General features: G+C 42.8%; 1 protein-coding gene across 1 annotated transcript in view; it reads right to left on the reverse strand.

Annotated features, from left to right (window-relative positions):
* The window catches only part of LOC140727261 (TGF-beta receptor type-1-like), a 75,783-nt gene extending 68,900 nt beyond the window's left edge, over positions 1–6,883 (reverse strand). Inside the window, exon 1 of the mRNA XM_073044522.1 lies at positions 6,778–6,883. Coding sequence (XP_072900623.1) covers positions 6,778–6,883 — 106 coding nt within the window. The remainder of the gene's footprint in view (positions 1–6,777) is intronic.
* Positions 6,884–23,727: the final 16,844 nt, after the last annotated feature.

Consider the following 23,727-nt stretch of genomic DNA (forward strand, 5'->3'; position numbering starts at 1 on the left):
GACCTGGTTAAATCTGAACTGAAAACGCTTAATCGGAAACTTGGAAGTATACAGCAGACTGTGAATGACCACGAAACTCGTACTAAGCTACATGAAGAATCTCTGCCGGTGTTGCAGAAGGCTATCGAAGGTTTCAAGAGAATTTCTAAGGAACAACTTTAAAAAATACGACACGTTACTGAAGAAACTTACAGATTTGGAGACCAGGAACCGAAGGTGCAATATCAGAATTCTTGGACTTCCTGAAAAACTGGAGGGTAATCAACCTATCGATTTTTGTGCTCAAATGCTGAAAGATTTATTCCCTGATATATTATCGGAACTACCAAAATTTGAGCGCTTTCACCGAGTTACCCCACCTAATTGGGATACTGCCAAACCTCGCTCTATTATCATTCGCTTTTATGACTATCAGATTAAAGAACAGATCCTTCCTGAATAAAGGAAGAAACGTATATTACAATTTCGTGATCAACAGTTTCGGATCGTTCAAGATTATCCACCGGAAGTTCTAAGAGCTAGACAGGCTTTTAAAGAGGTAATGTCTGATCTTTTTAAGCTTGGCTGTTGCCTTTCTCTCAGAGATCCGTGTAAACTCAAGGTTACTACTTCTGATATAAGGTTTCTTGGTTTACAAAGCCTGAAGAAGCTAAGAAACTTTTACAAAGTCTCCATCCTTAAATTCAACTTTGAGTTGTTTTATGTTAAATGTTTTAATTTCAGGTGTTCAATCAAGAAACTGGCGTTTTATTGATAACAATGTTTCTTGTTTTTACGAAGTCTTAATCATTTGTTTGACTAAGTAACTGGCACCTTGTTATCTTTCAAACTATGAAAAACATGCAGGCAGACTGCATCCATTTTCTCTTTTGCTGTTTTTCGCAGCTCTTTTTAAACAATACGTTATATTCTCTCAGTGTTATGTAGGAAACTATCTAAACCGCTTCCCTTTTTAATTATCTTCTATTTGTTTCTTTACTCTTTTTTTGCACCCGCGAGTACATGTTGTTTTACTTATTGATTTTCCATATTTGATTTTCCTTATCTGTCTTTCCTTTTTTACCGAGACTAATACTTATATTTTCCCATGGTTTTTTTATCGTAATTATCAAACTTATTTACTTTGATATTTTGTTTTTGTATACATATATTTACAATCATTTATTCAGCGCAGCTATACATATATATTTTCTGGAGCCACTGGAGTTTTGGGTTGGGAACGTTAGAATTAGTCTTCAGCCTCCCTTGGCTGATTTCTCTCTTTGGGGGGAGGGAGGGGGGAAATGGGTTCTTCTATAAAGCTGATTGAATGTTTTCACTGTTTTACTTATTCACTATCTACATGTCTGTGATTACCTTTTATACATTACTAAAGGATACTTGATGAATTCTTTTATTAATATACTCAGTTTTAATGTGAAAGGTCTAAGTAACCCTGTTAAACGAAATAAGATTTTCTCTTATATCCGGAAACTTAAAACTCATATAAACTTTCTCCAAGAAACCTATATTCGTAAAGATGATATTTCACGTTCTTTCAAAGGATGGCAGGGTATACATTTTCACTCACCCTCTCAATCTAGATCGAGAGGCGTCTCTATCCTGTTTGATCAGAATTTATCCTTCATTCAACATAATGTAATTTCTGATACAAATGGGCGCTTTGTTATTGTTTTGGGTAGTCTTGGGAATAAACTAATCGTATTTGTGAATGTATATGCTCCAAATACAGATGACTCCTTGTTCTTTGAACGTCTTTTCCTCTTTTCTGCCTGATTTGAATTGGTATTCCTTAGTGATGGGTGGAGATTTTAATTTTTGGCTTGACCCTATATTAGACCGCTCTTCAAGTAAAACCCCTGTCACTAATAAATCAGTCTTACTTGTTAAATCTTTTTTATCTCAATGTGGTATTCTTGACATGTGGCATTTTTTTTACACCCTCAAGAAAAGGAATATTCATATTTCTCTCAGGTTCATCATATGTACTCTCGGATTGATTTTTTTTTATATAGATAGAAACTTGCTTCCACTGGTACGATCCTGTGATTATAAGGAGATTGCTTTGTTTGATCATGCACCTGTGCTTCTGGCTTTAAGATTACCTGTTTACTCTGTACCAAATAGAAGTTGGCATTTTAACTTATCATTGTTATCTGATAAAAATTTTCTGAAGTTTTTGGAAAACCATATTACTTTTTTCTTTAAAGAAAATTTTAAAGGAGATACTGCTGGTAATATAGTCTGGGATACTTTTAAAGCATATATTCATGGAGAAATTATCTCTTACTCTACCTATATAAAGAAAAAAGCTGACAAAGAAAGGTCTGACCTAGCAGCGATATTAAAAGATCTTGATCAAAAGTATGCCCTATCTCTAGATCCAAGTATATATAATAAGCATATTGAAATCCAATCCAAGTATAATCTTCTGCTGACTTACCCAATTGAACGACAGCTGTTGAGAGATAAAACTCAATTTTACATTCGCGGGGATAGAACTGGTAGTTTATTAGCCAATCGCTTAAAATCTTTTACAGTTAATCGTCAAATCACAGAAACTTTTAAAGATAATGGAACTAAGACATCTGACCATTTGGAAATTAACAACGTATTTAAAGACTTTTACCTTAAGTTGTATCAGTCTGACTCTTCTTCAGATGATACCTATATGAATGCTTTTTTCAGTAATATCAACATTCCTACGTTGTCTGCTGATAGTCTAACACAGTTAGATCAGCCTATTTCCAATGAAGAAGTGGTTGAGGCTATATGTACTTTACATTCTGGTAAGAGCCCAGGACCTGATGGCTTCCCTGGCGAGTTTTATAAAACTTTCACTACGTTACTTACACCTATTTATCCTTTGTTTTATCAGAGTCCTTTAAATCAGGTAAACTCCCTCAATCTTTTTATGAAGCTTTTATTTCTCTTATTCTTAAAAAAAATAAAAATCCAGCTTAATGTTCTTCATACAGACTGATTTCTTTATTAAATGTTGATGCAAAAATTTTAGCCAAAATCTTAGCTTGAAGACTTGAAAATATTCTACCATCTATTATATCACATGACAGGCAGGATTTATTAAAAATCATTACTCACATTTTAATATACATCGGTTATTGAATGTGATATATTCACCATCCAAAAAAAATCAGAGTGTATATTATCCTTAGATGCAGAAAAAGCCTTTGACAGGATTGAGTGGAATTATCTTTTTAAGACCTTAGAAAAGTTTAATTTTGGGCCTAATTTTATTCATTGGATTAAATTAATCTACTTGTCTCCTACTGCTTAGGTTATTACTAACTCCCAAATTTCTAAGCCCTTTAAATTACAGTGGGGAACTAGACAAGGATGTCCTCTTAGTCCTTTACTTTTTGCTTTAGCTATAGAACCCTTAGCTATAGCACTTTGAGGAGCTAAGGACGTTTCTGGTATACTAAGGGAAGGTATGTCTTATAAAATTTCATTATACACTGATGATATTTTACTTTTTATCTCTAACACTGAAACTTCTTTACCTTTGGTTTTTTCTTTAATCTCCCAGTTTAGTTCTTTTTCAGGATATAAGCTGAACCTACATAAAAGTGAGCTATTTCCTTTAAATGACCTAATGTCATCAAATGCCAAATTTCCGTTCAAAGTTGTTACAAGTCAATTTACATATTTAGGTGTAACAATTACTAAAAACTTCAAGAAGTTATTCAAAGAAAACTTAAACCCCTTATTGAATTATGTCAAAAAGACACTTTCTAAATGGTCCCCTCTTTCTTTATCCCTAATTGGCCAAATTAATTCGATTAAAATGAAGATTCTTCCTAAATTTTTATATCTTTTTCAGGCCTTACCTATTTTTATTCCTAAGACGTACTTTGTTTCTTTAGATTTAATTTTAACCTCTTATATTTGGAATAATAGACAAGCTCGTTTAAGTAAAGTTTACTTACAAAGAAATAAAGAGATGGGTGGACTAGCCCTACCCAATTTTAGGTTTTACTATTGGGCTGCCAATATAAGGAATATTACTTACTGATCCTATTATATTTATCATAAAGATTACCCATCATGGGTCTCCTTAGAAGTTAATTCTGTAAAAAATTCCTCTATTGTCTCTCTTCTTGGATCATACTCTTCTTTTTCAACAAATAAAACAACAGATAACATAATTGTTAAGCAAACTTTAAGGATCTGGTCTCAATTTAGAAAATTTTTTGGTTTAGCAAATTTTTCATTATCATCTCCCATTCTCCTTAATTTTTTTTTTATCCCTTCCATGACTGATAAAGTCTTTAAAGATTGGGATGAATTAGGTATTAAGTGTTTTTGGGGCCTGTTTATCTCAGGATCTCTTGCTTCATTTGACCAATTGTCAAATAAATTTGCACTCCCAAAATCACATTTTTACAGATACCTTCAAATTAGAGATTTTCTATGTTTCCAATTAGCTACTTTTCCTATAGGTCCTGATAACAATTTACTGGACGATCTTTTAAATTTAAAACCTTTTGTTAATGGTTCTATTACCAGTATCTATAACTTGTTGATTGATTCTAGACAAGACTTTTTAGATAAAATAAAAAAAGCTTGGGAGGATGACCTAAATTGTCAGATTTCTGATGATAGATGGAATAAAATTCATAAACGGGTTAATAAATCATCTTTCTGTGCTCGTCATTCTCTTCTACAATTTAAAGTGGTTCATAGAGCTTACATTTCTAAACAGAAGCTCTCCAGTTTTTACCCGAATGTTTCTCCACTTTGTAATAAATGCAACTCTGCTGATGCCCATTTAATTCATATGTTTTGGATTTGCCCTACAATTGAAAAGTTTTGGTTGGAAGTATTTCATACCTTCTCTCAACTTTTTAGGGTCCAATTTGACCCAAATCCCCTTACTGCCTTGTTTGGTATTATTGCAAATGAAGATATAACTTTAAATACTCCTAACCTACAGGTTTTAGTTTTTACCTCTCTTTTAGCAAGAAGAGCAATCTTGCTTAAATGGAAGGAGTCTACCCCTCCTACACATCTACAATGGCTACATGATATTATGTCGTATTTAAATTTAGAAAAGATCCGCTGCTCAGTCTTAAATTCGAAACAATCTTTTTATGATATTTGGGGACCTTTCCTAAATTACTTTTCCAATTTATAAAGTTCAACAGTGCACAGACTTTTATGTATATTTTTATCTTCTCTTCTTAAGTGAATATGTTTTTTTTTCTAATTATCCATTGTCATCCATCAGCTTTTTTCTTTGGTAGCTGGTAGGGGGTTGACTTTTTTTATATATAAAAAAATTTCTTTTATGATGTATGACCTATCTTTAAATTTTTGATTACAGACTGGTATACCTTTATGTGTTATGCTATAACATTTTGATCAATTTTATTACAATATATGAATGTACACAAGTTATGTTGAGATGTATCTATGTGTTGCACTCTGTAAATCATTTTTTTCTTCTGAATAAAAATATTGTAAAATAAAGGGGGCTAGGTAAGGTGGATGTGGAGAGGATGTTTCCTATGGGGGAGGCAGGGTATCCAGAACTAGAGGGCACAGCCTCAAAATTGAGGGATGACCCTTTAGAACCAAGGTAAGGAAGAATTTTTTTAGCTAGAGAACAGTGAATGTGGAATGCTCTGCCACAGACAGCTGTGGAGGCCAAGGACGTAGGTATATTTAAAGCAAAAATTGATAGTTATTGGATTGGTCATGACATTAAAGGTTATAGCGAGAAGGCTATAGTGGGATTCAGAATCAGCCATGATAGATGCCTCAGTATTTCTTGTTGTCCAGGGTTCCTTCTCTTGCTATTTCATTTTTTAAGACCTCCCACTTTCCAGAGGTCTCTTTGCTTGTAAATAACCTACTCCAATTAATTTCTGCAAGTTCCTGAGCAACACTGTCAAAATCCACCTTGCCTCAATTCAGAGCCTGCACCTGTGTGGCAGTTCTGTCCCTTTCATAATGGTTTGAGACCCCAATAGAACAGTGCTCACAGGTCCCAAAATGCTATCCCACTGCTTCCTTAGTCACTTGCCCTGCTTCACTCCCCAAGAGTAGATCAAGTTTTGCCTTCTCCCTCCGTACATTGCCTGAGGAAATTTTCCCGAAGATATTTAACAAATTCCACCCTAAACCCTTAACACTATGGCAGTCCCTGTCTACATTAGGGAAGTTAAAATCCCCTACTACAACCACCCTATTAATTTTACAACTCTCCACAGTCTCCGAATTCCCATTGAGTGTTTTGGTGTCCTATAGTATAACTTCGGCAAGGTGATCAATCCCTTATTTCTTAGCTCCACCCATATCATTGCATGAATCATCAATAACTTCATCTGACTATTTCTGTGATATTTTCCTTAATCAAAAGCACAATTCCCCCTCTTGTCTTCTCACCAAAAGTAGCCATAGCCTGGAACATTAAGCTGCCAGTTATGTCCCTCCCTTAGACATGTTTCTGTAATGGCTATAACATCCCAGTCACGTGCAGCTATCCAAGCCCGAGTTTATCCACCTTACCTTTTGGACCTCTTACACTGGAATAAATATAATTTAATCTTCCTCACTCCCAGCCAAACTAGTTAAAAATCTACCACAATAACACCGGCCCCGAAACCTGGCAAGATATTGGTTCCCTTCCTGCTCAGACCCAACCCATCTCTCCTGTACAGGTCATTGCTGCCCCAGAATGTTTGCAAATATCCAAATCCCTGCCGCCTGCACCAATATTTCAGACACACATGCACTTGTCACTTATCTCACCTATTCTTACCCTCATTAGCAGGTGGCATGGAAAGAGGTTCTGGCCCAGCTTTTTAAACTTATTTTCTAGCTCCATGTATTGCAAAACCTCGCCCATTTTCCCCATCCCCGTTTACTCAGCACAGCTAGCACTTTTGGCCACTTTTAAAACTTCAAACGGGTTACTGGCATCGGCGCGCTTTAAAAATGGACTTTTACAACTCTACAAATTTCCGTAGGTTTCGCAGAAAATCTGAGGGTTCGGACAACAGAAAGGAGGCTTTGGGTTGGGAAAAGTTAAACTTTTAAGAAGAGGGCAAATGTTCAAGTTGGGAAAAGAATTGTCGAACTATTGTCAAGGGAACGACGGGAATAATTTTCGTTCTGACAAACTTGATCGTAGCTCGCGTGGAAGTAGTAAACTGGGTGGGGGTGTCAGTAAATAAATTCAGATCCGTGATGCAGGTGTATCTTAAAATACATAATATACTCAGTTACGCAAATATCACCTAGATGATGTGTTAACACAAACAAAACTTATCTTAAGTGGGAGGTTATCCTTTCAGTGAAGATGCCAACAATTACCTCACACTGTGCTGAAGAATTTGCTGTGATTGGACCATAACATCTGGATTTATAGAGGTGGTGAACGCCAACGTACAGTAAGATATTTACAGCATAAATGTATACGTTTCTTTCAAAGATCTTGACTTTGGACCGCGCAGCCTGAGAGACCCCAGTTATATAACTATGACAGCGTACCTGAAGTTAGGTGAATACAGCGGAGGAGCAGAAGCCAGTGCGCACATCTCCGACTCGCCATGGGGCATGTTAAGGGGCAGTGCATGCGATGCTGAAAGATGATTCGTGCTCCCTCCCTTCACTTCAGGTTACAGCGATTACCCAAACGAGTCCGTGCACACTGCACCGAGCAGCCTCCGGACCTTGCTCAGCGTGGCGGCATATAAGGTCCGTGCTAATCAGGTGACCTGAGGTACAAGGTCACCGTCGGCACGAAAGGAGCCCATTCCGATTCCCCTTTCACGGGAATGAATAATTTTGGGGACGTCGGGGGGTGGAGGGGGGAATCCCACTGGGCACAACTTCATGTTAATCCGAAGAATCCGGCAGAAATTCATCGCATGAAGTGTTTCAAAGAAAGTGAAACAGAGACTTGAGTGTCATGTACGAGTTCAGTAAAGAGAGGGAATCTATTACGATTAGTGGATAGTTCAGCGACCGGAGACGTAGGAAAGTGATGAGGAGTAGAGAGAAGGAAAGTCTATTTTGCGCAGAGAAAGACTAAGACCCGCAACGTATTAATGGTTACCGTTATTTAAACGGTCAAAACTTCCCAAAGGGTGTTTGCATGGATTAGAGTGATCTTTATTTTGTTTACAGGGCACTGGGAAAGAGCGTCTGTGGTGATGGTGTGGGAGTTAGAGAAGAGGGCGTGAAGAGAACATGACTTCTCTAAAAGTGACGGATGGGGCTCTGAACGTAGTGGGATCTTGTACCACAATGGTACGGCAGATGCAGGCGCCTCCACTGAGAGCAAAGCTCGATTTCTATAGAGTCGTCTAACAACCGAATAATCATTTGTCAACACGCTAACCAGCAAATTCCAAAATGAAACCAGAAAGTGTCAACTAATTGAAATATAAGGGGGTTCGCTAAAGCCGACACTGGACTAGCAAAAGGCAAGAAAAAGCCAACTAACTATTTTTTTTCCGTTTGAACCTTCAGCTAATTTTAAAGTTACCTAAAAATCACACCCAGTGGATAAAGAACAGATTACTACTTAGATCAATTTCCTTCAGGAATACATTAAAGACACTGGCTTAATTTATATTTAGAACATAGGACACAGAAATCTACAGCACATTATAAGCTGTTCGGCCCACAATGTTGTGCCGACATGTAACCTACTCTGGAAACTGCCTAGAATCTGCATTTTCCCCATCCCTATAGTATCCGTATCCTTCCCGTAGTGTGGTGACCAGAACTGAACACAGTACTCCAAGTGGGGTCTAACTAAGGTCTTATATAGCTGTAACATTACCTCACGGTTCTTGAACTCATTCCCACGACTGATGAACACAACATACGCCTTCTTAACAACACTGTCAACTGCGAAACAGTTTTGAGTGTCCTATGGTCACGGACTCCAAGATCTCGTTGATCCTCCACACTGCCAAGAGTTTTACCATTAATATTATATTCTGTCTTCATATTTGAGCTACCAAAATGAACCACTTCATACTTAACTGTGTTGAACTCCATCTGCCACTTCTCAGTGCAGTTCTGCATCCTGTCAATGTCCCACTGTCACTTCTGACAACCCTCCAGACTATCCACAACACTCGCAATTTTTGTGTCATCAGCAAACTTACTAACCCGCCCTTCTACTTCCTCATCCAGGTCATTTATAATAATCAGAGGAAGGTTACCAGAACAGATCCCTGCAGAACACCACCGGTCACCGACCTCCATGCAGAAAACCTACAACCACCCTTTGTCTTCTGCAGGCAAGCCAATTCTGGATCCAGAAAGCAAGGTCTCCTTGGATCCCATGTCTCCTTACTTTCCAAAGGAGCCTTGCTAGGGGAATCTTATCAAATGCCTTACTGAAATCCATATACACTACATCCACTGCTCTACCCTTCATCAATGTGTTTTGTTACATATTCAAAGAATTCAGTTAGGTTCGTAAGGTATCATCTGCCCTTGACAAATCCTTGCTGACTATCCCTAATCAGATTATATCTCTCCAACTGCTCATAAATCCTGCCTCTCAGGATCTTCTCCAACAACTTGCCCACCACTGAAGTCAGACTCAATAGTCTATAAACTCTTGGGTTATCTCTACTCCCTTTCTTGAACAAGGGAACAATATTTGCAACCCTCCATCCTCTGGTACTTCTCCCATCCCTATTGATAATGCAAAGATCATCGCCAGAGGTTCAGCAATCTCCTCCCTCACTTCCCACTGTAGCCTCAGACCCAGTGACTTATCTAACATAATGCTTTCTTAATGTCTATATACTCAAGCGTTTTAGTCTGATGCAAGTCATGCCCACATTTGCCAAGGTCCTTTTCCCTGGTGAATACTGAAGCAAAATATTCATTAAGTACCTCTCACACTAAATGCTGGTGGAACACAGCAGGCAAGGCAGCATCTATAGGGAGAAGCACTGTCGACGTTTCGGGCCGAGACCCTTCGTCAGGACTAACCGAAAGGAAAGATAGTAAGAGATTTGAAAGTAGTGGGGGGGAGGGGGAAATGTGAAATGATAGGAGAAGACCGGAGGGGGTGGGATGAAGCTAAGAGCTGGAAAGGTGATTGGCGAACGTGATACAGAGCTGGAGAAGGGAAAGGATCATGGGACGGGAGGCCTCAGGAGAAAGAAAGGAGGGGGGGAGCACCAGAGGGAGATGGAGAACAGGCAAACAACTAAATATGTCAGGGATGGGGTAAGAAGGGGAGGAGGGGCATTAACGGAAGTTAGAGAAGTCAATGTTTGTACCTCTGCTACCTCCTCTGACTCCATGCACATGTTTCCACTATCACACCTGATTGGTTCTATTCTCACATGGCTCATCCTCTTGTTCTTCACATACTTGTAGAATGCCTTAGGGTTTTTCTAAATCCTGCTCACCAAGACCTTCTCATGGCCCCTTCCAGCTCTCCTAATTTTATTCTTAAGCTCCTTCCTGGAAACCTTGTAATTTTCTAGAGCTCTAACAGTGCCTAGTTTTCTTGAACCTTTCATAAGCTTTTCTTCTTAACAAGATTTTCTATGTGTTTTGGTTCTTTTACCCAACCATCCTTTTCCTGTCTCAGTGGAACATACCAATGCAGAAGGTATTTCTGCCATGCATTTCCCTAAGAACATCTGCTCCCAAGTTTCTGCCTAATAGCATCATATTTCTCCCTACCCCAATTAAATGTTTTCCCAAATTGTCTGCTCCTATCCCTTTCCAGTGCTATGGTAAAGGAGACAGAGTTGTGACGACACCTCCAAAATGCTCTCCCAGGTGCATGATCAGACACCTGACAAGATTCATTTCCCAATACCAGATCAAGTACAGCCTCTCCTCTAGCTGGCTTATCTACATATTGCATCTGGAAACTTCCCTGAACACACTTAACAAACTCCACCCCATCTACACCCTGTGCTCTAAGGAGATGCCAGTCAGTATTGGGAAAGTTAAAATCACCTATCACAACAACCCTATTATTATTTTACCATTCCAGAATCTGCGTGCCTACCTCCTTGATGTCACTGTGATTATTGGGGGGGGGGGGGGGTCTATTAAAAACACAGTAGAATTATTGCCTCCGTCCTGTTTCTGACTGCCACCTACACTGACTCAGTAAGGCAGTCCCTCCATGACTTCCTCCTTTTCTGCAGCCATGCTACTATCCCTGATTAGCAATGCCACACCCCATTTCTTTTGTCTCCCTCCCTGTCCTTTTTGAAACATATAAAGCCCGGCACACTCAGCAGCCATTCCTGCTGCTGAGACATCCAAGTCTCTGTAATGGTCACAACATCATAGTTCCACATATTGACCCACGCTCTAAGTTCATCCACCTTGTTTATGATACTCTTTGCATTAAAATAGACACATCTCAAGCCATCTGGCTGAGTGCATCTTTGCTCTATCATCTGCCTGTCCTTCCTCACAAACTCCCTACAAGCTGTCTCTACTTGAGGGCCAACTGCCCCATCTCCGCCTCTTCACTTCAGTTCCCAGCCCCATGCAAATCTAGTTTAAACCTCCCCAGCAGCAATAGCAATCCTCCCTCTCAGGATATTGGTTCCCCTGCAGTTCTGGTGCAACTTGTCCCACTTGTACGGGTCACCCCTTCTCCAGAAAAGGTTCCAATGATCCAAAAACTTTAAACACTGTCCCCTGCACCATCTCCTCAGTCATTCATTTGTCGGCACCATCTTCCTGTTCTGATCTTCCCTAGCTCGTTGCACTGGGAGTAATTTGGAGATTACCACCTTGGAGGTCCTGCTCTTCAGCTTCCTTCCCGACTACCTAAACTTACTGCGCAGGACCTCAACCCCTCTCCTGCCTATGTTATTGGTACCAATATGCACCATGACCTCTGGCTTCTCACCCTCCCCTTCAAGAATATACTGCAACTGCTCAAAGACATCCTGGATCCTAGCACCCAGGAGGCAACACTCTATCCTGTCATCTCTTTCGCGGCTGCAGAACCTCCTATCCATCTCCCTAACTATCAAGTCCCCTATGACTATTGCTCTATCTGATTTCACCCTACCTTTCTGAAGCTCAATGCCGACCACAATACTATTGGTCTAGCTGCTGCTGCCTTGCCCAGATCATTCCCCCCCCCCATCAGTATCCAAAGAGTTGCACCTGTTGCTGAGGGGAATGGCCACAGGGGGACCCTGCATTGACTCTTTCTCCCTTTACCTCTCTTGGTGTTCACCCAAATACTCCTCGAATTCTGCACTCTGAGTGGAAATACCTGCTCAAAAGACTTATCAATTGCTCTGCCTTCTGGATGATCCTTAGTTCATCCAACTCCCGCTCCAGCTCCCTAATGCAGTCTTTCTGGAGCTGGAGTTTACTGCATTTCCCGCAGGGAGACATCAGGTTCCATGAATTCCCACATCCTAAAGGAAGAGCCATATCTGCCATCCTGCCTGCACTGAACTATGAGCAACCAAGACCAAAGCAGTAATAATGAAAGGAAAAACCTACCTTTCTTACCTGTTCCTTTGGCCTCGGCCACTTCTTGTCAATGCTTCTACTTCCCACTCTGACTCTAGTCCCCAGTCCAATGATAGCCGCTCCGCTGGACCCTATCTTTCTTTGATGGTTTAAAGAATATGAAAAAGAACACGCAAGGAGAAAGAACTCACCACGTTTGGTAGCGTTCTGCCTGCCTTCCACTGCCGCAGATGCCTCTGACGCTTCCTGTGCCCGTGCACTGGCCTCTGCTTTTAAAGAAAAACACCAAAGCAAGGAGAAAGAACTTTATTTTAAAAAAAGTTTTGTAGGATTGTGTAAACATGGAGTCTGACAACAGTGATAGTGATGGCATAATAGACAAAGCTCATCAATAAAGTTCCAGCAGTTAAATATAGAGCCCCAAAAGCTGGTTTCCTGCCCTACACAGATACTTTTCTTGTACAGTTGTTGCGGATCCAGATAACACAGAATCAATCATTCCAAAGAACATGTAAAATTTTAGGTCTCATTGAATTTTAGTATTTGAATTTTTCAGTGGTGCACAAAGACATAATCTGATGCAGTTCTTCTCAAGCCCTGGCAATGGAATTTGTAACACGAGTATTATTTTTCCAGAATAATAATGCATTTGGAAATTTCTCAGCTTTAAAATAATACACCAACACAAGAATTCTGCAGATGCTGGGAATCCAAAGTAACACACAAAAACCGCTGGAGGAGCTCAACAGGTCAGGCAACATCTATGCAGAGGGATAAAAAGCCGACGCTTATCAGCTCTTTAAAGTAATACATTTTGATTAAATACATTTACAGCCCTGATTTTTTTTTTCTTTCTGTAGAACATTTAAAAACTGCTACTTGCTCTCTGAGAATTGACAGCTCTCCCAGCTTGGTGACACTGATGTCATCAGTTACCCTCGTAAAGTGCTACTAGATACCACCCACTCTGCAAAGACGAAATCTAGACCACACAGCCCATTTAACATTTGAAGACAGGATCTCCTCAAGATTAGCAATCACAATGCTGTCTTTTTGCCACTGACTGGAAAAATTCAAGTTAATGTTATTCATGGGCTTGTTTTTTTAGGTTTTGAACAACAACAAAAAACATCATTCATGATAATTTTTTGTTTTGTGTTGTTTGAAACCCACTTGGAGCATACGCTGATGTTCAGCTGTTCATTCCCCTCCTCAGTCTTAAAAATTATAAAGTTTCTTTTCAATCCATAGTTTTCCAATTTCTGCTCTTTACTTTTTTTAAACATCAGAAGATTTGACAAACATTTATGAGGTCAAACAAGTCCTCATGCTCAGTGGTACAAGACCAGATGTACATGTAAATTATACCAGATCGAATGAGAAAGATATTGTAAAGGAGCTGTTTTCTGTTTTAGAAACAGCTCCTGTGCTTTTATTTTGCATTTGTCCTCTGATAACCCAATCCGTTTTTTTTAAATTGCACAAGTTGGAGACAGTCCAGAATGCACTTACCATAATGAGCCACAAAAAGGTTACAGCAATATTCTGTCCTTGGCACGTCTACAGCAGAACCAGATTACTACAATCTAGATACCTCCATTCCCATAACCCTATATTTATTTCTTTTTTGAATCCTTATCCATTTTCCCACTGAATGTCATAAGTGAGTCTGCCTCTATTATTAGTCAAACACTTCTATACATTTTTTTTTAAATCCTTCATCTCAGTTTTGAGCCCTTTGCCTGGAATCTTTACCCCATGTCCTCTGTTCTTGATTCTCCAACCAGTGGGAAAAATCCCTTTCCGTCTAGATCCCTCATGATATTTAAACGGCACCTTGAATTGGCATCTTCTACTCCAAAACCTACCTCCTTAGGTTTTGGACTGCTGCTCTGTTCATCACAGGTAAAGCTCTCCCCACCATAGAGCACACCCACATGGAACGTTGTCACAGGATAGCAACATCCAACATCAGGCACCCCCCAACACCCAGGCCATGCTCTCTTCTTGCTGCAGCCATCAGGAAGTGGCACAGGGGCTTGAGGACTCACACCACCAGGTTCAAGAATAGTCACTACCCCTCAACCATCAGGCTCTTGAATCACTGGGAATAACTTCACTCAAACCAACACTGAAAAGTTCACACAGCCTATGAACTCACTTTCAAGGACTCTTCATCTCATGTTCTTGATATTTATTGCTTTGTTATTTATTACTATCATTTCTTTCTTTTTGCATTTGCACAATTTGTTGTCTTTTGGCATTGGTTGAATGCCCAGTTGGTGCAATCTTTCATTGATTCTGTTTTGGTTATTCTCCCATTGTCATTGCAGTTTCCAGCACCATGATGACCTGAGACTCCTAGCCAGACCTCAACACTTCTACCCACCCTGGCATTAAAATCACCTTGGACAATGGATCTCTGCCTGATTATAACAAATACAGTACACTGTTTCAACTTCAACAGAAAGCCGGGTTCAAGAGGACCTGGAGATACCCCGATCCAAACACTGGCACCTCCTGAACTACATCCTGCTGTAACAAAAGGATCTGTCAGATATTCTACACACCAAGGTCACACCAAGCAGAGATAGTCTGATGGATCACGGACTGGTCAGGGTGAAAGCCAGATTGGCTACCAAGCTAGTGTAATTCTCGCTTCGGCCAGCGGCTTAATATAGGGAGTGATAGCCCCCAGCCCGGCCAAACTTAAGAAACCTCGTTTGGGTGGATACTGCGCAATGTGCCCCCTATTACAAATCAGTACCCCGAAATAACAAACAGTACACAATATGTGATTAAACAATTAAGCTTTATAATTCTTACTTTGACTATATGGTCAGTAAAGAAAATGAGAAAAAAGAAAAAAGGGCCAAACTTGTGAAACCATCTACTGCGCAATGTTGGAGCTCACTGATGAGCCGATCGTCCACCATCGGCCTCCTCCATCGTCACTGCCCTTCAGATCCTCGCTCCAAGTCCACCCTATCCGGCAGTCTACAAACCCTCTCCATTTGCATCTTCTCTCCTCATCTCTCCCCAGCAAAAGACCACAACAATCTCTCTTCCAGGCTCACAAGAAAGAACAACAGCATTCCAAACGCCATAACCCAAACGTTGCTGCTACAGAGAAACCATTACCTTATTAGTGAAACCCTACAGCACGTTACACAGCAGTGAAACCCTACAGCACGTTACACAGCAGTGAAACCCTACAGCACGTTACACAGCAGTGAAACCCTACAGCACGTTACACTAGCAATAGGGAAAAGGGGACCAGGGTCAAAGATTCTCCAGGTGGATAAGCTCTTTGCCCTCTGAGATGTATTTCGGATCAAGCTAAGGGGGACTCTGGACAGCCAAGGCACCCCAAGTGCAGACTCCAACACAGGAATGAAATGGGAGCACCTGGAGACTGCCATCCAAGATGCGGCTGTCAAGGTAGTTGGGCAGTCGTCAAGAAGAAACAAGGACTGGCTTAATGAAAACAAAGCTGAAGTCCAGAATCTGCTCCAGAAGAAACGCTCCTCCCATCAAGTGGTGCTGTCTAGACCCGACAACCAAGCGGCCAAGGCAGAATACCGAGCTGCACGCAGCACCCTCCAAGCCAAACTGAGACAGATGCGAAACCGTTGGTGGACTGCCCTAGCAGAATGAATGCAGACACTGGCAACACTCCAGTCTTCGATAGATCACTGCGTGTAGTACATGGTCCAACAAGCCCCTCTACGCTCATCCGACGGCTTCAGCCTGCTGACAGACAAGGACGTTATCATGAAGCGATGGCCAGAGCACTAGGAGAGCCTTTTCGGATATAATCATCGAGTACCAGAAATGGTTCCCAAGCATTAGATCAGCCTTAAAAGCTTGATGGCCCACCAACTCTGGCCAACATCAAAGCTGTTATTTCCAGGTTGAAATGCCATAGAGCCCCAGGCATGGATTGGATCCCAGCAGAAGTGTACAAAATGGTCGGAGACACTCTCCTGAGCTGTAACACCCTGGGAAAGGTTTCACTGCTAACGTAATGGTCTTTCTGTGGAAGCAGTGTTTGGGTTACAGTTAGAGATAACGGGTGCTTTGGAATGCGAGCCGTCCAATGGCGGAGGGTGTTTTTGTGTCATGTGCCTGTCACAAGGGTGATCTGGGTCTTTTGTTCGGCAGGAGATAAAGAGAGACGACGTTGGAGCGGAGCCATGATCTGATGAAGGCTGGCAGATCGAAGGAGGATCAGAGAAACCGTGAGCTCCAACTTGTGCACATTAGACTGTGTCATTAAAATGGGGCCTCTTCTATTCTTGCTTTTACTTCACTAATTGTGGTAAACTATGTATACCTGTCTGGACACGCCCCCCCTGCTGACTGCTCCTGTGGCTCCTCCCACAGACCCCTGTATAAAGGCGATTGGAGGCACTGCTCCTCCCTCAGTCTCCGAGATGCCGTGCTCCCTTTCGCTGTTAATAAAAGCCTATCGTTCACCTCCCGTCTCCAAGAGTTATTGATGGTGCATCAATTTTATTAGCAGCAATTTTAAAACATGGAGAGCATTTTACAACCCAACAGATTGGATCTCGATCCTCAATCCCAGGAAGCTGGCGATGCTTTCAAACTCTGGCTAGCATGCTTCGAATCGTACCTGGAGGAGATTCATGTGACCGACCCTGCCACAAAGCGCAGGGTTCTCCTCTCCAGAGTCAGTGCAAGGGTCTACTCCATGATCAGAGACCAAACAGACTACCAGGATGCAATGGATGCCCTCAAAAGAAAATACCGGTGGCCGGTGAACACCGTCTACGCAAGACATTGCTTAGCAACACGGCGGCAGCGGGCCGGAGAGTCGAGCGCTGAGTTTGTCCGGGCCCTACAGACACTCATGCGGGCCTGCGACTGCAGGGGACTGACGGCGGAACAGCATGCGGAGCTGCTAGTAAGAGACGCCTTCATTATGGGAATCAGGTCAGTGCACATGCGCCAGCGGCTGCTGGAACATGCCGATCTTACCTTGCATTCAGCGATCGAGCTGGCCGACACGCTGGAGGCCGCTCTGCACAACACTGACGCTGTCCAGGCGCGCGATCTCCCGCCGGCCCCATGAACGCTACAGACCCTGCAACCCGCCAGCGAATCGACCTCGGCTGCTGCCAGTCATGAGTCCGTGCAGTCCCCACAACCTGCTGGCAAGTTGACCACGGCTGCTGTCAGTCGCAAGTCCGTGCAGTGTTACTTCTGCAGACTCGAAAAGCACCCTCGAAAACGCTGCCGAGCCCGAGAAGCTACCTGCTCCAGCTGTGGAAAGAAGGGCCACTTTGCCAAGGCCTGTAAGTCCAAACCACGAGCGGGGTTGAGCAGCGCCACATGCAAGGCATGGGGGTCGCCATCTTGCCTGCCCGCCGCGTGCAAGGCACGGGGGCGGCCATCTTTGTCGGCATCAACTCGCCCCACCTCCGACCCACGGGTGCTTACCGGGCACCGAGATGGCGATTCAACTCTGGCCTCCGTGACCCTCAACCAAAGCGCTCCACACCAGCTCACAAGGTCAATGATGGACATCCTGGTGGAGGGACACAGGACTAGCTGCCTGTTTGTCATGGGCAGCACTGTGAGTTTTATTCACCCGGACACGGTGCAATGCTGTGGACTTGTGACACAGCCGGTAAGCCAGAGGGTCACCATGACTTCTGGATCGCATTCCACAGACATCCGGGGGGGTTGTGTAGCGACACTGGTGGTGCAGGGCACAGAATATGGGAACTTTGCGTTACTGGTCATGCCTCAACTCTGTACCCCTGTGCTATTGGAGCTTGACTTCCAGAGCCACCTGAAAAGTGTGATAATGGAGTATGATGAGCCCCACCCACCAATCACTGTCAAAAATCCTCAGTTCTGTGGGACTTCGTCATATACCCCACTACTGACCACACACACACACTGACCCGCACATCCCACCCAACACCATGCCAACAGCCATGCTACTGACACCACTTGCAGCCTCTCCACTCTCAAGATCCCTCCCCTACCTGACCCCCGACTGTAAACCTGTGGCAACTAAAAGCAGGAGGTACAGTGCGGGGGACAGGGCCTTCATTCAGTCAGAGGTGCAGCGGCTACTCAGGGAGGGGATCATTGAGCCAAGCACAAGTCCTTGGAGGGCCCAGGTGGTCGTTGTTCAGACCGGGCAGAAAAATAGGATGGTCGTGGACTATAGTCAAACCATTAATAGGTTCACGCAGCTTGACGCGTACCCCCTACCCCGCATCGCGGATATGGTCAATCAGATAGCTCAGTACAAGGTGTACTCAACCATAGACCTGAAATCCGCTTACCATCAGCTCCCCATCCGCCCGGAGGACCGCCCCTACAGCGCCTTTGAGGCGGGCGGCAGGCTCTATCACTTCCTGCTCATCCCATTCGGTGTCACGAATGGTGTCTCTGTCTTCCAGAGGGAAATGGACCAGATGGTGGACCAGTGCCAACTGAAGGCTACATTCCCATATCTGGATAACATCACCATCTGCGGTCACGACTGGCAGGATCACGACACCAACCTCCAATGATTTTTCCAAGCGGCCAAAGCTCTTAACCTTACCTATAACAGGGACAACTGTGTGTTTGGAACCACCCGACTTGCTATCCTTGGGTATGTCGTGGAGAACGGGGTCATTAGCCCTGGCCCCGACTATATACGCCCCCTGTTGGAACTCTCCCTTCCCACCACCCTTAGAGCCCTCAAACGGTGCCTGGGCTTCTTTTCCTATTACACCCAATGGGTCCCTAACTACACAGACAAGGCCCACCCCCGATCAAGTCCACCGCATTTCCCTCTCAGCTGAGGCCCGCGCGGCCTTCAGCTGCATTAAAGGGGACATTGCCAAAGCAACGATGCATACGGTGGACGAGACCATTCCCTTCCAAGTAGAGAGTGACGCCTCCAATTTCACGCTGGCTGCTTCCCTCAATCAGGCAGGCAGGCCAGTAGCATTCTTCTGTCATACCCTTCAAGGCCCTGAAATTCGGCACTCCGCGATGGAGAAAGAAGCCCAGGCCATAGTGGAAGCTATTAGGCACTGGAGGCACTATCTCGCCAGCAAACGGGTCACCTTGCTGACCGACCAGCGCTCAGTTGCGTTCATGTTTAGCAACCAACAGCGGGGCAGAATCAAAAATGATAAAATTTTGCGGTGGAGAATAGAACTCTCCACCTACAACTATGATATCCTGTACCGGCCTGGAAGGCTCAATGAGCCCCCTGATGGCCTATCCCGGGGAACATGTGCCAGCGCACAGTTTTTTTTAATATACATTTTTTTTTATTGAATTTTCAAATGGTTACAGAAGGAAAAAAATTATCAACCCTTCCCCCCTCCCCCCTAACATATCCCTGTAGAAAGAGAAGTAGAAAGAGAAAAAAAAGAAAGAAAGAAAGAATGCCTGGATATCAGAAGATCCCCACATGTTCCATGGAGTTCATAATAGCTTTAGTATATATATTTATTTTTTCCCCCAAATAACCAATAATTTTATCTTCGGAGCACCTATAATATTTAATCCTATCTTTTGTAAATAAGGGTGCCAAATTTTCAAAAATATTTCATATTTATCTCCTAAATTATAAGTAATTTTTTCAAATGGAATGCAGCTAAAAGCTATATCTATTTTCATTTTCTTAATGTATGTTAAAATTCTTTTTCTTTTCACTGGTCCATTAGGCCCATTAACATTAAAACTTTAAAAATTCAGTAAATTAGTCATTATTTTTAACACGGTTACTCCAGTCTATAGTAATATTTAACTTTTCAACTTTCGTAGTACCTTGGAGAATCTTTTTACAATTCTCCATGTTGCTATGTGTCTCTCCCCCCCCCCCCCACCCCGATTGTCCAGGCAAAGAAAGATTAAAGAAAAATAGATTATAAAGAGAAAAAAAAACAAAATACTCCCCTACTAATGATGTGAATAAAAAAAACACAACATTACCCCCCCTCCATTGTACGGGTCATGGCAATCGCCATGATTACACACGTGAATCCCATAGCAATCGATCCGAAGTTCCCCCAGCAACCCCGTAACATAAAAAAGTATATATAAGAGAAGAAAAAATAATACCACTACTCTCGATTAATATTTCTCAAATTTTTACCTTTCTCCCTCCTGTATCATATAATTAAGAATATATTTAAATATTCTTCTGTCCTTAAACATCCATCAACTCCATTCACTGTCCCTGTCTTCATCTTTAATCCATTTCACTTTTAAATCTTTGGCTGTGGTTAGCGAATATTTGGGAGTTCTTGTGCAAATTCTTCTGCATCCCGATAATCAGTAAAAGATCTTCTTTTTCCGTCATCCAAAAAAATTATTAGGGTTGCCGGGTGACGCAATATAAATTTATAAACCTTTTCCCATAAAACTTTTTTCGCTGGGTTAAATTCCTTCTTTCTCTTCAAAAGGTCATAACTTATATCAGGATAGAAAAGAACTGTTTTCCCTTCTATCATCAATGGCCCGTTTCTCTTTCTGGCACGTTGGGCAGCCACCTTCAAGATCTTTTCTTTATCTTGATATCTTAAGCATTTTATCAAGATTGATCATGGGTTTTGATCAACTTGAGGTCTTGATCTTAAGGCTCTGTGAGCCCTTTCAATTTCAATTAACCGGGTTCCTTCTTCCATTTCCAAAATTTCCGGAATCCATTTTTGAAAAAAATTTATTGGATCCTCTCCCTCTATACCTTCTTAATCCAACAATCTTAATATTATTTCGTCTGCTAAAATTTTCAAGTACATCCACTTTTTCTAACAACCATTCTCTTTCTGATGTCCAGGCAGAAATATTATCTTCCATTTTATTCACTCTATCAATGGTGTCTCCCGTTGTTTCATCCAAGTTTTTAATTTTCTTGTCCATTTTGTCCTGTCTTTTCATCATTTTATCAAACATAATCTTCATATTTTAAGTTTTTATTACTTTTAATGCTTTTAATTCATGCATTATTTGCACCAAAGATTTTTTTATGTCTCCAATATCACCTCCAACCTCTTCCTGTTGCTCTTCTTTGTTTGTCTCTTCATCTTCGTCTGATTTATCCAGAGAATCTGATTCCACCTCATATTCACTTTCAGTTTCAGTTCCGATCATAGCTGGGATTTGTAGTTTGGGTTGCTTGTGTTCATTCCTTCCTTCGTGCATGCGCAATTCCTGTTGCTCTTTTTTTTTTGGAAACGGTTGATGTTGCCGCAGTTTCCTGTTCTGTATCGCCGGAGGTAAAACGCACTTGAGCCCACGGCTCTTTCATGGCGGCCGGCCTTGATTCTTTTCCAACTTGTGTTGTCTTCAAAGTAGTAGTTTTCTTCTGCTTCTGTTTAGGAGACATATCTTAAGACAATCCTGACTATTTTTATAAGTAATTTTTAAAAAGTATTTATTAACTTTTCTTCACTTAAACATTATTTTACTGTTTTTTTACGGGAGAGCTGGATTTCCACGTCTCGATCCTACGTCATCACGTGACGTCCCCCCCAGCGTGCAGCTTGACCGGCTATATGCCCTCCATGCAGATCTTTGCCACCCGGGGGTCACCCGACTTTCCTATTTCGTGAAAGCCCGGAACCTGCCTTACTCCGTTGAGGAAATCAGGACGATGACCAGGGACTGCCAAGTCTGCGCTGAGTGCAAACCGCACTTCTACCATCCTGAAAAGGTACAACTTATCAAGGCCACCCGCCCCTTTGAGCGACTGAGTGTCGACTTTAAGGGCCCCCTTCCCTCCACCAACCGCAACATGTACTTTCTCAACATAATCGACGAGTACTCGCAGTTCCCCTTTGCCATCCCCTGCCCCAATACCACTGCCACGTCTGTCATAAAAGCCCTGTGCCAGCTCTTCACTCTGTTCGGATATCCCTGCTATATCCACAATGATAGAGGGTCCTCCTTTATGAGTGACGAGCTGCGCCAGTACCTGCTGGCTAGGGGCATTGCTACTAGTAGGACCACGGGCTATATTCCCCAGGGGAATGGACAGGTGGAGAGGGAGAATGCCACAGTGTGGAAGGCCACACTCTTAGCCCTTTGGTCAAAGGGGTTGCCGGTCTCTCGATGGCAGGAGGTCCTCCCCGAGGCACTCCACTCCATCCGCTCCCTTTTATGCACGTCCACCAATGCCACCCCTCACGAGCAACTCTTTTCTTTTCCCAGGAAGTTTGCCACTGGGACCACCCTACCAGCTTGGCTGACGTCCCCAGGGCCAGTGCTGCTCCGGAAACATGCGAGGAGCAATAAATACTCCCCACTGATCGAGAGGGTTCACCTACTTCATGCGAACCCCCAGTATACCTACATGGTCTTACCTGATGGGCGGGAGGACATGGTCTCCGTCCGCGACCTGGCGCCCGCAGGAGCATCAGACCCCTACCCCGAACACTCCACGGTGACTATGAACCCCGTACCCACCGATGTATATACCCACGAGACACCGCGCACTCCAAGCCCTACACAGACTCCTCACAACACTCCCATACCGAGCGCCTCGCACACGCATGAGGGATTACTGACGCCTAATGGGCTGACACCTCAAGTCAGGCCGGAGCCAGCACAACCACCGTCACCGGTGCAATCACCACCGGTGCTACGTAGATCGCAGCGACAGACTCGACTGCTTGATAGACTTAACCTGTAAATATACTTGTAAGAAACTTCACCCCATGGGGACTCTCTTTTAAAACAAAGGGGGGCGAATGTGGTAAACTATGTATACCTCTCTGGACATGCCCCTCTGCTGACTGCTCCTGTAGCTCCTCCCACAGACCCCTGTATAAAGGCGATTGGAGGCACTGCTCCTCCCTCAGTCTCTGAGATGCCGTGCTCCCTTTTGCTGCTAATAAAAGCCTGTCGTTCACCCTCCATCTCCGAGAGTTATTGATGGTTCATCACTAACCCTGTAGCCAAATTAAGAATTATAAAACAGAGAGGGTTTCAGGGTGGACTCGCATCTCAATCTCACCCATTTGGTAGTGTTATGAATGTGCCGCAACTCTGAGGGGCCGAAGGGTACAACGTCGCCCCCTCCTTTGTGAGAATCGCAAGATCGCTATTAATTCGGGTCTGGGACCCAGGAAATGGGAGAGAGACATGCAGAATCCACAAGGTTTGGAATGTGTCCTGGCCTCAGTGAAACAAAACCACTGATAACGGCTATTGTCTCTTGGAGACGGAATTGTGTATTGAGTACTGTACTATTAATTGAAACCCCTCAGGGGG

This window comes from Hemitrygon akajei, chromosome 5, assembly GCF_048418815.1.
Source record: "Hemitrygon akajei chromosome 5, sHemAka1.3, whole genome shotgun sequence".
In the NCBI taxonomy this organism is placed as follows: Eukaryota; Metazoa; Chordata; class Chondrichthyes; order Myliobatiformes; family Dasyatidae; genus Hemitrygon; species Hemitrygon akajei.